Below are 16,380 nucleotides of genomic sequence, written 5' to 3' on the forward strand. Positions count from 1 at the left end.
GCCCCGCTTCGGCTCCGCGCGCGGGGAAAAGAGCGCGGCAGTTGAAACCGTTACTACCCCGAGTTTTGAACTGGTTCAAACTTGGCGTTCGGCCCCGCCCCGCCCCTAGGGCCCGGGAACTCCGACGCGGCGGTTCCCGCCAAGCGCCGCCAGCGCGCCGTCCCGCCCTCCGGCCGGTTCCCGCCACCACATCCTGTCCGCCTCCCGCCCGCGGCCCGCACTTCGGGCTCCACAGCTTCTAGTTCCCTTCCCGAGGCACCGAACCTTCAGCAAAAGAACAAAGAGCCGAGCGGCGATCCCACTGGTGGGCCGCGTTCCCCGGCTTCCGCGCTCGCGCGCGCGCGCGCGCGCCACTGGCCCGGCCCAGCAGAGTCCCGCGGGCGCCTCTGTGAGGGGCTGGCTCCGCGCCTCGGCGCCCGGCGGGCCCTGTGATTGGATGGGAGCCCGCTCGCGTCCCGCCAATCGGGGCGGCGCTTGGTTGGACGGGGGGGCCAAATAAAAGCGATGGCGATTGGGCTGCCGGGTTTGGCGCTCGGTCCGGGAGCGTCCGACACCCACTGGGACGCAGAAGACGAAGCCCGGGCGGTAGTGGCAGTGCGCGGGAGCAGCGCGCGGGAGCGGCGCGGGCTGGGGAGCAGGTAACGCGCCGCAGTCGGGCGGCCAGCCGGCCGGCGGGGCTCTGGAGCCAGGCGCAGGGCGGCGGCGGTGGCCCCGGGACCCTCCTGCCTCCGCTTTGCCTGCCCGGGTATCTCCTCCAGCGGGTTCTGCCGGGTCGCCGCTTTTGCAGGCGGGGTGAGGGGACACCCCTCAGAAGGGGGCCGTGAGTCCGGGCTGGTCCGCGCCACCCCGCGGGCGGGCAGTACTCGAGCCCGGAGACCCGAGGCAGAGGCAGGAGCGTGCGCCGCGCGGAGGGGTCCTCTCGCGTGCCCGTTCCCCCCTCGGGGGAGCGGGCCCCGGCCGGGGCGCTCGGGTGTCCGGGGCGGGCTGGCCGCCCGATCCCAAGTCTCCTTTGTGTGGAGCGCTGGGTGGGACGGGGCAAACACAAGTTGGTGGGACCTCGCCGCCGAGTGAGCACTCAGACAAAGGACGGACTGTGTCTCGGGGGAGCTCGGCGCGAGGATGGGGCAGTGACACTGGAGCCTGACAGCAGGCGGGAGAGGGGCGTGCGGGCGCGGGTGGGCGGGCTCGACCCCACGCCCCCGCCCCTCGGGCGCGCGGGTCGAGGGGACCCCGGCGACCCGGACGACTCGTGGGGACCGGACTCAGAGTGGCCGCACCTGTGACATTTCCCCCAGAGCAGCCTGAAAACACCGTCGCTGTGCCGGGCTGCCTCCTTCCCGTCGGGCTTTTATGTTAAATTTGAGGGGAGGGTCGAGCTGTTCTCCCCTTTGGTTTTGTTCGTTTGGAGGGCTTTGCGTCGAGTTCCCGCGTTATTGTGTACCCCCTCCAACCACCGACAAAGTCTGTGCCACGGGGTCACTTTTTGAAAACGGGAGGAATCGAGAAGCACGATATTTTGGAAAACTTGGTGAACTCATGCCTAGTGAGTTACCACTTTCTAAAGAATCATTATTTTAAAAAAATTACAAGCTGTTTTGGCCAACTCGATACATCTGAGAATGGCGACAGGTGCTAACGAAATCCACTGTCGTTTAGTCAACGAGTATTCCCCAAATCCTTAGAGGTTGAATAAGGGTGAGATGGTAGAAATAGTTGATCAAAATAAAATGCTTATGACAAATATGTGTTTAGGTGGTATGGTTAACAGTTTTTAATTGGTTTTGTTTTCCGCGAACAATAGCGTTGGCGAGTCAGAAAATACTGGCTCCAGAAATGTTTGTTGCTTAATAAATTGAATGTGTGCTGTCCACTGTTAAGCCAAACTTCCTTTGTTTATCACACAGACTCTGTAAAATTTAAATTCGTTTGGACATAAAAATGTGTCTTTGGTATTTAAAAATATTTTACTACAAGGTAACTTTCTAGGTTTCAAAGGTCGAGTTTATAATTTCATAGCGTTTTAATGTTACATAAAACAATTTTAAACACTAATGCTGATACAGTTTAATGTAACCTATATATCTAAGGGTTTTGGAGTTTATTTTCTTATTATTCTTCATTCATGAGCATTAGCAGTTACTTCATGTGTAGGAATAAAAAGTGGAACAAATATGTAATCCTGACTAATTTGTTGATCATTTTATTTGGAAGAAAATGAAAAGTATTTAAGATATATTTTATTTTCATAGTCTCTAAAATTAGGAATAGATAGGATTCTAAGGAACCCTGTTCTCTCTTTTTGGAGGTGTATTATGGAACGTAATGTTTAAAGTCCTGGAAACACTTAGGAAAATTGCAACTTAAATTCAAATTTTTCTTGAAAGTTAATATATTAAGAGAAAAGGAATTTGGAACCACATAGGCACTCTCCTGATTTGCATTGTTCTGTCTGATGAAGATTTAATATACCTACAATATTATGGTTTCATAAAAATGGAGACAAAGAAATGCAGTGTGGAAGTCTTTATTACATATATATTACATATATTTTACAGAGTTGGACAAAATTGAACAGACATTTCTGGTGCTGACCTCAATACTGAGATTGTCAAATGTTTACATTTAGATTACTTGCCAATAATCATCATATATTAAAAAGTCCTGCTGATAATCTTGCCCATTGTTATGAGATGAGCTAGTTATGTAGATTTGACAGAAATTTGTATATTTTAGGCTAAGAAATTTGAATTTTTCTGAGTATTTTGTATTTGGTAATTACTATCTTTGTACTTGCCACAAGATATATTTTAAAGTCTTTTTGGGGAATTCATTTAAAAATTTGTTAAAAATATTTCTTTTCTGACTGAATTGAGAATGCATTTAGTCAGTTTAACTAGCAGTGATTAAAAAACACACACCCACTTGTTGATTTAATGTAGTTAAGCAAAAAAATAGTTCTAATGCTATTATACCAGCTTTGCCTTGCATGCATACATACATGATTATCTTTGTGTGGACCACTTAAAAATTTTAGGCAAATTTCCCCAGGAATGTGCATTGATTTCTGTATTGGCCTAAATAAACAGTGCTTAAGAAAGTTGATCTGCTTCTTAAAAACCAACAAGGAAAAATCCTCTATGGAACTAATGCAATCTGGGGTCAAGTAGAAATGATTTATGGATTTGCTTTTTAAGTCTTTGTCAGTACAAATGATGAAGAATTATGAAGAACTCTGTGTGGACAGGTGAATTCTTCAGTTTGGATGAGAGCATGAGTGGAGAGGAACAGCTCATTAAATTCAGAAAAGGTTCAGGGTCAGATGATAATGATTATCTTCTAGAGGCCACCCTGAATTCTCAGGCACTTTTGTATTCTACAGGGCTTTGTTCATACTTTTATTTTAGCATGTATCAAATTGGATTGTAACCGCTTGTTTATGCAGCAGCCGTCTTCACTATTAAGTGCCTTGAGGCAGAGGCTCTGTCCTATTTTTTTTCTGTATACCTGGTAGTTGCTAGAGAATAGGGGTTTAATAGTTGAATGAATGAAGAAAATATGAAACACAGGGAAATAATTTGACAAATGAACTGGCAAAGCAAACAGGCTATATTAATATTTATGTCATGAGGAACTTTGGAAGGTATGTTTTCTCCCTCTTGGAGAGGCAGTGATTACAAAGATAAATAAGCATCACAGTAAACAAATTTCAAGGTTTCTCATAGTTCTAATGATTTGTGATTGAAAGTTGGATATCTTTTAGGTACAACAATTGGTATTCATGTTTGGTATTTCAGGCAGTTAGAGAAAAGCTTGAGTCATCTGGAGACCTCAAGTATAGTTTCTGCTTAATTTAATGTTGATATTGATGATCCTTATGCAAAAATATGAGGAGGGGAAAGCGGTTGAGAATAGTAAATCTTTCAATTGCAAGGTGTCTAGTTACAATGGATGAGTTCTTTATTGGAGTAATTTGAGGTAGGTTTTGAAGTTAAAGCTGAAGGAAATGGGGCTAGCCAGTGTAAATATGGATCACTTATTGCAATGCTCATTATCATTCTTTGAAAATTCTCCTATATAATAAAAGGCTAATATGCAAATTGTCTCCTCTGGAGTTTGACCGCTTGCTATGATGTGTGCTGACCACCAGGAGGCAGCGTGGAATGAAGGAAGGCCCTGGCCAGCAGCTGTGGGAGAGGGCGGGGGTGGAGAGGAAGGCCCTGATCCCGGCCAGGCCTAGGGACCCCACCCGTGCACGAATTTCATGCACTTGAGTGATACGATAAAGGTAGATTTAGCAAATCCAATAATCTCTCAAAAGGCATAGTTTATACATTTTTGAGATGGTTACACTATTCCATATCTTGACACTACTCTACTATTTGGTGCAAAAATATGACAAAAAAAGACACTAAAATGCCTACTATTTCCCAGATGCCATATTCATTTATTTGTTTTTTACTTATTTTTAAATATATTTTTTATTAATTTTAGAGAGGAAGGAGAGGGAGAGAGATAGAAACATCAATGATGAGAGAGAACCGTTAATTAGTGTCTTCTTGCATGCCCCTACTGGGGTCCAAGCACGCAACCTTTGTAGGTAGATGTTCAATCACTGAGCCTCACTGGCTGGGGTTGTTTATTTTATTTTTATTTTTTATTTTATTAAATATTTTATTGATTTTTTACAGAGAGGAAGGGAGAAGGATAGAGAGTTAGAAACATCACTGAGAGAGAAACATCGATCAGCTGCCTCCTGCTGCACACCTCTTACTGGGGATGTGCCCGTAACCGAGGTACATGACCTTGACCGGAATCAAACCTGGGACCCTTCAGTCCACAGGCCGACGCTCTATCCACTGAGCCAAACCGGTTAGGCTGTTTATTTTTTTTATTGTGGTAACACTCACATCAGATACTTTATTTTTAATTCTTGCAAAAATCACCCTGCATTCATCAATGGTTGAATGGATAAATAAAACATGGTATACACATACGATGGAATATAATTTAGACATTAAAGAATGAAATTCTGATACATGCTAAAACATAGATGAACCTTGAAAACATTGCAAGTGAAATAAGCCAGATACAAAAGGAGAAAATGTTGGAATAAGTACTTAATTCATAGAGGCAATGTGGAATAGAGGTTATCAGGGACTGAGGGAAGGGCGGAGGAATGGGAAGTTAGTGTACAGTCAGGGTACAGAGTTTCTGTTTGGGATGATGAAGTTTTGGACAAGGATGGCAATGGTTGCACGACATTTTGAATGTGCTTAATGCTTCTGAATTGTAGACTTAAAAATGATTAATGTGGTAAATGTTATGTCATGTATATTTTACAATAAAAACACTTTAACATCAAGACACTGAAAACTTTCACAGGTAAGGAAATTGCTATCTAAGAGGGGTTAAGAACTTGCCCAGGATTATCCATGCTAGAAATTGCTGGATTCCTAAATTTAGAAATTTAAATTTAAATTGTTTGACTCCATATTATCTGCTCTAAATTATATACTAGTCTCCTGGATGATTCAAGTTATGGGTTCTCAGGAGAGTATTTGAACCAATCAGTTGTGTGTAAAAATACATAATTGTAGTTTTATAGGAGGTGCAATCTGATGCCATACCCAGACTAGAAGGTGTTGGCAGATTTCCTTCTTAGCCAGAGTTGTAGTGGTCACTCTGGGAAGGTAGGGAGGACAGTATTTTAAGAGTGTGGTTTTTAGAGTTGTTTTTCATTGGTTCCAGTTCCTGAGCTGGCAAGTTGTCCTTGATGTCTGTTTCCCTGTCTGTAATTTAATCATAATGACAGTATTTATGCCATAAGGTTGTTGAGAGGATTAAATGAACTATTACATGTGAAACCTTTTAGCACTACACCTGAGACAAAGTGTTTGATAAATGATTCTTAGTTACTGGTATTGCGCCGGTATTGTTTTTGAGAGTTGATGTGCTATTTCATTATTGGAACTAAACACTTCTCAAGTTTTTAAATATGTGCTTAGTGCCTGTAAGTAAAGAAAGAGGTGTTACATGTGCTTTATCTCTTTGTTTATTTAGAAACATCTCTTGGTTAAATACAAGTATTATGTGTTCAGTTTAAAATACTAACAATTTAGGCATTTATAAAGTGAAAGCTTTCTTGATTCTGTACATAATCCTATTCCCTACCCTTAACAATTTGGTGTATGTTTTTCCTAAACTTTCCAATGTATTCATATGAATATGTATTTATACATATATTTTACAGAAATGGGATCAAGTTATTTAGTTCTAAAACAACGTTTTTAGGGCATTACAGAGAGATCTATTTCATTAGAACATAGCTGATATTTCGTTAGGGCTTGCTGTATGCTTGGCATTGTTCTAAATGCTTTCATTTATTTTATATAGATACTGTAATAACGAGATAGAGAGATTGCTTAAAACTGGTTAGTGGTAGAATAAGGATTTAAATTTGGGCACTTTGGTTTCAAAATCCTGATCTCTCAGGTCGTCTTTGTGTGTGTGTGTGTGTGTGTGTGTGTGTGTGTGTGTGTGTGTCCCTTGAACTGCCAGTGATTTTAGTATTTCTTAAATAGTTGTAAAAGAATAACAAAACTTCCCAAAAAACATGGAAGGAGACTGGATGTGGCCTGCCAGGCCTAAAATACTAGTCCTGTGGCCCTTTACAGAAAATGTTTGCTGCTTCCTGCTCTAAGCTATCAGGTTGTGTTGTAAGCAGAATACATAGTATTTCAGTTTTTATGAATATGTCACAGAATGAAGCAACCCTCTGTGATGGACATTGTGTTCTCTCCTTAAAAGAAGTGAACACTGCCCTAACCGGTTTGGCTCAGTGGGATAGAGCATCGGCCTGGGGACTGAAGGGTCCCAGATTCGATTCCGGTCAAGGGCATGTACCTTGGTTGCGGGCACATGCCCAATAGGGGATGTGCAGGAGGCAGCTGATTGATGTTTCTCTCTCATCGATGTTTCTAATTCTCTATCCCTCTCCCTTCCTCTCTGTAAAAAATCAATAAAATATATTAAAAAAAAAAGTGAACACCCTTATATATTTGAACATTTGTGTGACAACTTTCTATTTGAAGAATTGCTTTTTCTATAGTATTCACATTTCAAGCTTTACTAGATGTCAAATTGCTTTCTAAAAAGGTATTTATTTTTTAGTTAAAAAAGCAGCTTTATAGAAATGTAGTTTATATACAATAAAATATATACATTTGAATGGTGCAGTTTGAAGATATATACACCTGTGTAACCATGACCTCAATCAAGATAGACCCTGGCCAGTGTGGCTGTTTGTTGGGCATTGACCGATACATGGAAAGATTACCAGTTTGATTCCTAGTCAGGGCACATGCCCAGTTGCAGGCTTCATCCCTGGTAGGGGAGATGCAGGAGGCAGCCAGTTGATGTTTCTGTCTCCCTTCCATTCTCTAAAAATCAATAAAAAGATCTTAAAAAAAAAAAAAAAAAGAATGTTATCTCAAAGTTCTTATAGCTTCTTCACAATCATTCATTCTCAAATACCCATCAGATTTTTCCTGTTCAGGAATTTCATAAATGGAATTATACAGTATATTCTCCTTTGAGATTGGTTTCTTTCATCAAGCATATTTTTGAGATTTATGTGCTTGTGTTAGTACTTTTTATTTATGCATTATTTCTTAGTAGTCTTGCATTGTATCACTATACTGTTTTTATTCGTTTACCTGTTGATGGACACCTGGGCTGTTTTCAGTTTGGGGCTATTATTACTAAAGCTGCTATGATCATTTATGTGTCTTTTGTGGATCATCCTTTAATTTCTCTTGGGTAAACACCTTGCAGTTGGACTGCTGGGTCATGTGGTAGATACTGATTTAACTTTATAAGGAACTCCCAAACTTTTCCTAAGTGGTTGTGCCATTTTTCATGAATTATAATTTCAGTTGTAGGTGTAACAGACAAGGAATTAGTGTCTACCATGCTAGTCTTTTAAAATTTGGCCATCTAATGAGTGTTAAGTATCTCATTGTGGTTTTAATTTGTGATCAGTGATGTTGAGTATCTTTTTAAAAAAATTTTTATTTATTGATTTTAGAAAGAGAGGAATGGAGAGGGGTGAGGAGAGAGAGAGAGAAAGAGAAACATTGATTTGTTATTCCAGTTATTTATGCATTCATTGGTTGCTCTTGTATGTGCCCTGATTGGAGATGGAACTGGCAACCTTGGTGTAGCTGGATGATGCTGTAATCATTGAGCTTCTGACCGGGGAATGTTGAACATCTTTGAAGGTGCTTATTGGCCATTTGCATACACTTTTTTGTCAAGCATTTTAAAAATTGATGTTTCTGTCTCTCTCCCTTCCTCTCTTCCTAAAAATCAATTTAAAAAATGGGTTTATCTTGTTAAATTGTAAGAGGTCTGTGTACTGGACATACATTCTGTCAGATTTATTGCAAGTTTTCTTTGTCTTAACATAAACCCAGATTGACAAGTACATACTTTCTTCCTATAGAATTTACTCTTGTAGATAAAGAACTAAAATAGTTTTTGTTTTCTTTTGTAACCATTTAAAAAAAAGGTCTGGTGTCACTTGTCCACTAACAACAGCATGTAACTAAACTCCCTACATATTTTCTAGAAAAGAAAATTCCTTCAAACTATTTATTGGGTGCCTCAGTCTTCACCTGTTAGGGCTATTAAAAAAAAGGGTGAGATACTCTCTTTTTTACCCTCTAGAACAGTGGTTCTCAACCTTTCTAATGCCCCGACCCTTTAATACAGTTCCTCATGTTGTGGTGACCCCCAACCATAAAATTATTTTCGTTGCTACTTCATAACTGTAATTTTGCTACTGTTAATGAATCGTAACGTAAATATCTGTGTTTTCCGATGGTCTTAGGCTCTACAGCGCGACCCACAGGTTGAGAACCGCTAGCAGGGTCGCCTAAGACCATCGGAAAACACAGATATTTACATTACGATTCATAACAGTAGCAAAAAAGAAAACATATTTACATTACGATTCATAACAGTAGCAAAATTACAGTTATGAAGTAGCAACGAAAATAATTTTATGGTTGGGGGTTTGGGGGTCACCACAACATGAGGAACTGTATTAAAGGGTCGCGGCATTAGAAAGGTTGAGAACCACGGCTCTAGAAAGAGGCAGTTTGTATTAGCTTTTAAATAGAGTTTACCAAACAAAATGTCATGTCTTTTCTAGGCCCTGAGTTCAGATCCTAAGTGGTAGGTACTCAATGCTAGCCCTCTCTTTTTCTTTCTTTCCTACATGGAAGAGCTGAGACAGAAGTCTTTTTTTCCTGCTTGAAGACTTTTTTTTTTTTTAAGTCATTCATTTTTTAAATATATTTTTATTGATTTCAGAGAGGAAGGGAAAGGGAGAGAGAGATAGAAAAAACATCAATGATGAGAGAGACTCATTGATTGGCCACCTCCGGCACGCCCCCAACTGGGGATCAACCCACAACCCAGGTATGTGCCCTTGACCAGAATTGAACCCGGGACCTTTCAGTCCGCAGGCCGACGCTCTATCCACTGAGCCAAACCGGCAGGGCCTGCTTGAAGACCTTAATGTCAGTCTGGAAATTGCAGAGAGGTAACTTCAGGGGTTATACAGCTAGTTTCCTTGTAGTTGGTGAATTCTTGACAGCATTTCCTTTTTAAAAAATATAAATATAAAGATATACTTTCATTGATTTGAGAGAGGAAGGGAGAGGGAGAGAGAGATAGAAACATCAATGATGAGAGAGAATCATTGATCGGCTGCCTCCTGCACTCCCCACACTGGGAATAGAGCCCGTAACCCAGGCTTGTGCCCTGGCTAGGAATCAAACCATGACCTCCTGGTTTGTAGGTCGATGCACAACCACTGAGCAGCACCGGCCGGGCCTTGACACCATTTCCATAGGTTTTTGGAGATTCAAAAATGTATTTTCTCAGGGCTTATTTGTGACAAGTCATTTTTATAAGAATCAATTCAATAGACAATATATTTGCTAAAACAAATACTGAAAAGTATCATTGATTGTAAATATAGAAGAGTTTGAAGTTTTATAGTACCTCAGCAATACATTGGTGATAAATGCTAAGTAAAGAGAAATAATGAAAGGCCTATAGTTCATACTTATCCTACCTCCTTTACCTCCATCTTGTTCTAAATGACTACTGTTCTTAGCAAGAAAATGAACTTCAGGGCTGAGGTGAGCCAGAGAAGTTTCTGAGGGATCTCAATGAGATGTCCACAGATGAAAGAAATGGTACTTTCAAGCACGCTTATCTCCCTGTGGCATCCACTAAAACTCCAGTACTAAAACTACCAGATAATGGGTTGTAGGGTACCTGGAAATTCTGAGAGGTTCTAGAATTAGTAGTTTGAGTCTATTTTTGATTCTGTTATCAGAATAGAGAAAGCATTGCATCTGATTTTGGGGTTTGAATATAAGGTCACTGTATAAGGCAACAATAGTATGTTAGCAGAATTACCCATGAAAAATTCCTAGGAAGATGCCATATCATAACTTCCTTTTGAGGTCCCAAACCAGCCCAGCTTTCCTCTAGTATTGTTAGTGGTGATATTGGACCTCTGTTCTTGAGGTCTGTTGAGAAAGAATTCAGAGCCTAGAACTCCTAGTGCCGTGGTCCGCAAACTGCGGCTCGTGAGCTACATGCGGCTCTTTGGCCCCTTGAGTGTGGCTCTTTCACAAAATACCACGGCCTGGGCGAGTCTATTTTGAAGAAGTGGCATTAGAAGAAGTTTAAAAAATTTGGCTCTCAAAAGAAATTTCAATCGTTGTACTGTTGATATTTGGCTCTGTTGACTAATGAGTTTGCCGACCACTGTCCTAGTGCAAGAGGCAGTTTATCCAGCAAGCAAAGTGGAAGTACATGCTAAAAGGGGCTAATTACTTCCTTTTTTAAGCTGACCTATTAGAGCCTGTCCCCACCAACTCCTGTTGTATGGGGGACCTTGAGGCTATTCTCTGGCCCCTTGTTCCTCCTCTAAGACTCTAAACTAAGCATGTCAAATTCAAAGGCTAACACAGGCCAAATAAGCAAGGTGTAAGTTTATGTGGGCCGCAAAAACACAAAAGCTTTAATTTTCATAGACATGTAGGTTTATTTCGATAGAGACATGCTGAATACAAAGGGCTGAAATAAATTAGTTATCAACATAAAATAATAGAACACTTTAATAATTAATATTTTTTCTTGAACATTAACTTACCAGACACTGAATAACTGCACAAATTAATAAGCGTAATGCAAATAAACCTATTTTTCTTGTTCTCTGAAAGCAAAATATTTCCTGTTGTGCATACCAAACAAGTCAGTCCAATACTAATGACATGGCAATCGGCTGCTAAAATATTCGCTGCTAGTATTAGTGGAGAGAAATGGTGCGCCTGCAGGTAAGTCGCATAAGGGAAACGAATGCAACACGATTATAGTAATCAGTCATTAGTGAACATTGTAGTTTGTTACTAACAATTATGTATAACAGTATATTGTAAAAATTAAGTTACAAAATTTTTATTAAAACGTTTCTTACATACCATTATATTGGCTGGTGGGCAAAAATATTCGTTGTGGGCCGCATGCTTTGACATGCTTGCTCTAAACCAATTGCTTGACCTACGTGCTTGGGGAGGAAAGGGCACCCTGGGGGTAAGGTCCTAGCCTATAATTGTTGTTTTTCTAGTTTTGCCCATTGCTAGGCACCTGGGGACTTTCGGCCCTGATAACATTCTGTATCTGGCCTATCGCTCCTGCTCTGCTCATGTCTGCCTATTTTATCAGTATGAGAACAGATCACTGTTCTGTTGAGCACAGTTGTTGGTTTGAACTCAGAGGCCATTGCTATATGAAAAATACTTATCTTTTAGCACTAGAATAGCTTCGAGTTGCTAAGTACGGTGAAAGACATGCAGAGCAGATTGTGGAAACAGCAGATTCCTGTTACCTAGCTCATGCTCACTTAGGCATACACATATACTAATTGGCTGGAATGGTGGGCAGATTCTTTGTATATACCTAAATTGAGTTTATCTTAAAATTTTGTTTAATGTAGGTTAAATTTGTGTTAGATGTTGGTTTATTTGAGGTTTTAAAATAGACTTTCTAGAAGGAAGACTATCTGGCGTAAGACTTAACCTACCTTTTCATTCTCTTGTGTCAAGTGGAGTGCTGAAGTATTCATTTGTGTCTCATGGCTCATCCTTGAATTATAATGAGTTGTATATCATAGTTTTCGTTTCTTTTGGTTCATAATTTTTTGTTCCATTTCTCTTCAACAGTGTCTCAGTAAATTGAGTACACACCCAACAAAATGGGAGGATTTAGTTTATAAAATAGATTAGCATAGTTTTCAAAGAAAACTTTAACCTCTAGATGCAAGTTTAGTTAATCTGTTTTATATATTGTTCAAGCACATTCTTTAAAGACATTTATGACCTATCAGTTCCTTAGCTGGTGTAAATTTATGTGGCCATGTCTTTTTTCAGACTTTTTTCAAACTGATAGAAATTCCAAATAAATTTCTGATTGGTAGAGTCTGGTGAACTTGTGAGTTTAGTTTACTCTTCTGCTAGGAGGAGGAAAGGGATCTTATTTTTGTGGAAAATACATGACTGCAGTCTACTCACTGTTGCTGTAATAAGTTAATGTTTTCTGTCATTCAGCTAAGATTGCCACATTTCTGTAATTTTCCTGTGCCTTTTTAGCACTATTTAAATCAGGGCTACAAATATGATCTCTGTTTTTTCTCCTTATTTTTCCCTTGTTACTAGTTACTGGTACATCTGTTTCCTAAAGACTTCCTGCAAACAAATGCTGTTCATAATACTTTCTTGTCTGTTGTCATATGTATAAGTGACCCACTAAAGTTTAGGCACTTAAGTCACCTGTTGTATCTTACACAGTTGCGTTTCTCAGAGGATTTAGCATTTTCTGAATGCTCCATAAATTCTTACTGGCTGGTTGATAATATCTCTATTTCTGGCTTTCCAAGCCCTTCCATACTGAAGTTTCAGAATATTCTTCTGCCAGCATTTGGCAAGTCATTTGGGTGGAATGTTTGGGTCCAGCAGTAGTGAGCTTGTGTATTTTTGACATTTTCTTCCTTTTTAAATAAAACGGGCATACTAGGATGTGAAAGGTCCCTGGAACAAGATCTTAGTTTATCTTTCTTTCATGGGGATAGTCTATGGGAAACTGGTTGGTAGGATGGGGTGGTTTTAGGCAGCAGGAGAGTCAGAATAGTGGCCATGATTGTTGATCTTTTTATAGTCAGTGGTGAAGGGTAGTATCTGTCACTGTGAGCTTGACAGTTTCCCAATAAATACTTAAAGACGTCTGATGAAATCAGTGGGTTTAACAAATACACTTTTTTGAAATATGTTTACTTCTGGGAAATCAGTATAATTCAGTGGACCAGTATTTTTTAAATGAGGAATGATGATGCTAAAAAATCATGCATTTAAAGTAAATAGGCCAATGAACTTGAGTGTAGCAGAGTAGGACAAGTTTATTGATACAGTTTCAGATTCTGCATCTCAGTTAATCTTTTAAGAAACTACCATTGCTTATAGAAAAGTAATGGTTGTCTTGGAACAACACCTATGAGGTTCAGTTGCAAGGTCATCTAACTACTTTTTCACAGGACAGTTTTGGTGTCATATCAAAGCATGAGATAGATCCATAATTACCTCAAAAGGCTACTCACATACTCTTCCCATTTCTAGCTAAATATCTATCTGTTTGAGAATAGATTTTCCTCAAATTCTTTAACCAAAACAACATATTGGAACAGATGAATGCTGAAGCAGATAGGAGAATCCAGATGTCTTCTATTAAGATAGATATTGAAGAAATTCTATAAAATGTAGAACAATTCCACTCACTGATTATTTTCTTTAAAGGAAAATAGTTTTTTAAAATCTGTTACTTAAAAACACTAGAGGCCCAGTGCATGAATTTGTGCATGGTGGGGTCCCTCGGGGTGGCCTGTGGAGATCGGGCCCCAGCTCATGCCCCGAGCCTTGCAGCCCTGCCTGGCACACCCCGCCTTGGCCTGGCGCCACCCCCTCAACTGCCCCACCATTCCGCCTGCCTGGGGGGCGATCCATCAGGGCTGGGCCACCCGCCCGGCTCCCTCAGTGCCTGGGAGTTTGGCAGAAGCCCCACCCCCTGCCGCCTGTTGCCATCTGTGGGGCGATGGGTGGGGTGATCAGGCCCCGCTTGTACCCACCTTGGCCTGGCGCCACCTGCTCACCTGTTCCACCATCCCACCACGGTCCCACTCTCGTTGGGGCCCATTAGGGCCCGCAGTGCCTCCACTGCTGCCTGCTGCCAGTGACGTCTTGCCGACATCCACCATGTTCCGCGCTGCCCCCTGTTGGTGAGCACACGTCAGAGCGAGCAGTCGCACTCCCTGTCTCCATTGAACGACTGCCTGAGGGGACAATTTTCATATTAGACTTTTATTATATAGGATTATATAGGATAGGATGTAAATTGGCTTACATTATTTTTTAAGCTTATAATTTTAAAAAAAATCCTCACTTGAGGATATGCTTATTGATGAGAGAGAGAGAGAGAGAGAGAGAGAGAGAGAGAGAGAGAGAGAAATAGAGAAACTTCGATATGAAAGAAAACATTGATTGGCTGTTCCATAGGCATGCCCCAACTGGGGATGGAACCTGCAACCTTGACTTGTGCCCTGGCTGGGAATCAACCCTCAACCTTTCGGTATATGGGATGATGCTTCAGCCAACTGAGCCACACCGGCTGGCCAGGTCATCAAATTGCATTATTTAAAAATGAAGTTGATGATTTAAAAATTTATCAGTTTTTAATTTCTAATATACCATATATTCATAGATATAGCCCATATGAACTAAAGGAATCCTGAAACCAAAATGCTCAAGAATGGAGTATGGTGTTTGAACTTTCTACCAATTCCATTTGTCTGTGGTGATACCTGCATGTGAGTAATTAATGTCTTGGTCTATATCATAAGTTCCATTTTTTTTTTTCATCACAGTGGCTCATGTAGGCTTTATATTTTCCTCTTTCGATCTATTTTTTATCCCTTCTCATATGAGTACATCTGGCTTTTTAATTTTAGGTTGGCCTTGCCATCATTTTTCTCCATTCACACTGCCATCAACCCAGTCAGAGCCCTTATCACTTTATTCCTGAATTACTTCAGTACTCCAGGTTTTTTCCAATTTTTTTTCTTCAAAATTGAGTGTTGAATGGAACTCCAGGGTTGACTTGACTTTAATTTTTTAAATATATTCCCTAAAATGTACAGATATAAACTCCTTATGGTAAAACCAAAGCTTTACAAATTAAACATAATCAAGTTGGTAACACATATTTAATGATGCTATTTTGTTAAAACTGAATAAACATTAGAGCTTACAATAGAATGATAGCCTTAGGATCAGTTTTATAATAAATATTTATTTAATTTGTCTTAATAATATTAATACAGAGAGTGGCTAAATCAGCATAAATCTATACTAATAAAAGCCTAGGTGGCCCTTGCACCATGCCCTCACGTCATTACAAGATGGCTGCCACAAGATGGCCAACAGGGGAGGGCAGTTGGGGGCGATCAGGCCAGCAGGGGAGGGCAGTTGGGAGCAATTGGGCTGCCAGGGGAGGGCAGTTGGAGGTGATCGGGCCAATAGGGGAGGGCAGTTGGAGACGATCAGGCCGGCAGGGGAGGGCAGTTGGGGGCGATTAGGCTGGCAGGGGAGGGCAGTTGGGGGTGATCAGGCTAGCAGGGGAGCAGTTAGGCATCAATCAGGCTGGCAGGGGAGTGGATAGGGGGCGATCAGGCTGGCAGGCAGAAGTAGTTAGGGGCAATCAGGCAGGCAGGTGAGTGGTTAGGAGCCAGCAGTCCTGGATTGTGAGAGGGATGTCTGACTGCCGGTTTAGGGATCGGGTCTAAACGGGCAGTCGGACATCCCCCGAGGGGTCCCAGATTGGAGAGGGTTCAGGCTGGGGTGAGGGACACCCTCCCAGTGCACAAATTTCGTGCACTGAGCCTCTAGTATGTTTTATAAAATAGTGTGAATTTTTAGTCTTTATTTGTTCAGGATAATCAGATCTAGTAGTTAACCTTAGCAGTGACACCTAGTTATCCCTGAGTGTGTGTGTGTGTGTGTGTGTGTGTGTGTGTGTGTGTATGTGTATGTGTGTGTTTAATTGCTTTCAGAGAGTAAGGGAGAAGGGAGAAAGATAGAAACCTCAATGATGAGATAGAATCATTGATCGGCTGCCTCCTGTATGTTTGCATGTCCCCCCCCCCCCCTCCCCCCCCCCCCGATCAAGTCTGCAACCTGGGCATGTGCCCTGACA

At 41.2% G+C, this 16,380-nt stretch overlaps 1 protein-coding gene across 5 annotated transcripts in view; it reads left to right on the top strand.

Annotated features, from left to right (window-relative positions):
• Nucleotides 1-545: 545 nt before the first annotated feature.
• EZH2 (enhancer of zeste 2 polycomb repressive complex 2 subunit) overlaps nucleotides 546-16,380 on the top strand; it is a 61,018-nt gene continuing 45,183 nt past the window's right edge. For 3 of the 5 annotated variants that reach the window (XM_054725970.1, XM_054725971.1, XM_054725973.1), the window contains exons 1-2: nucleotides 577-638; nucleotides 14,890-14,995. In XM_054725970.1, coding sequence (XP_054581945.1) covers nucleotides 14,928-14,995 — 68 coding nt within the window. In that variant the 5' untranslated portion in view covers nucleotides 577-638; nucleotides 14,890-14,927. Of the gene's footprint in view, nucleotides 639-14,889; nucleotides 14,996-16,380 lie in introns of all 5 variants that reach the window. The other 2 variants (XM_054725968.1, XM_054725969.1) reach the window with 1 other exon arrangement.

The sequence above is a fragment of the Eptesicus fuscus genome, chromosome 14, assembly GCF_027574615.1.
Source record: "Eptesicus fuscus isolate TK198812 chromosome 14, DD_ASM_mEF_20220401, whole genome shotgun sequence".
In the NCBI taxonomy this organism is placed as follows: Eukaryota; Metazoa; Chordata; class Mammalia; order Chiroptera; family Vespertilionidae; genus Eptesicus; species Eptesicus fuscus.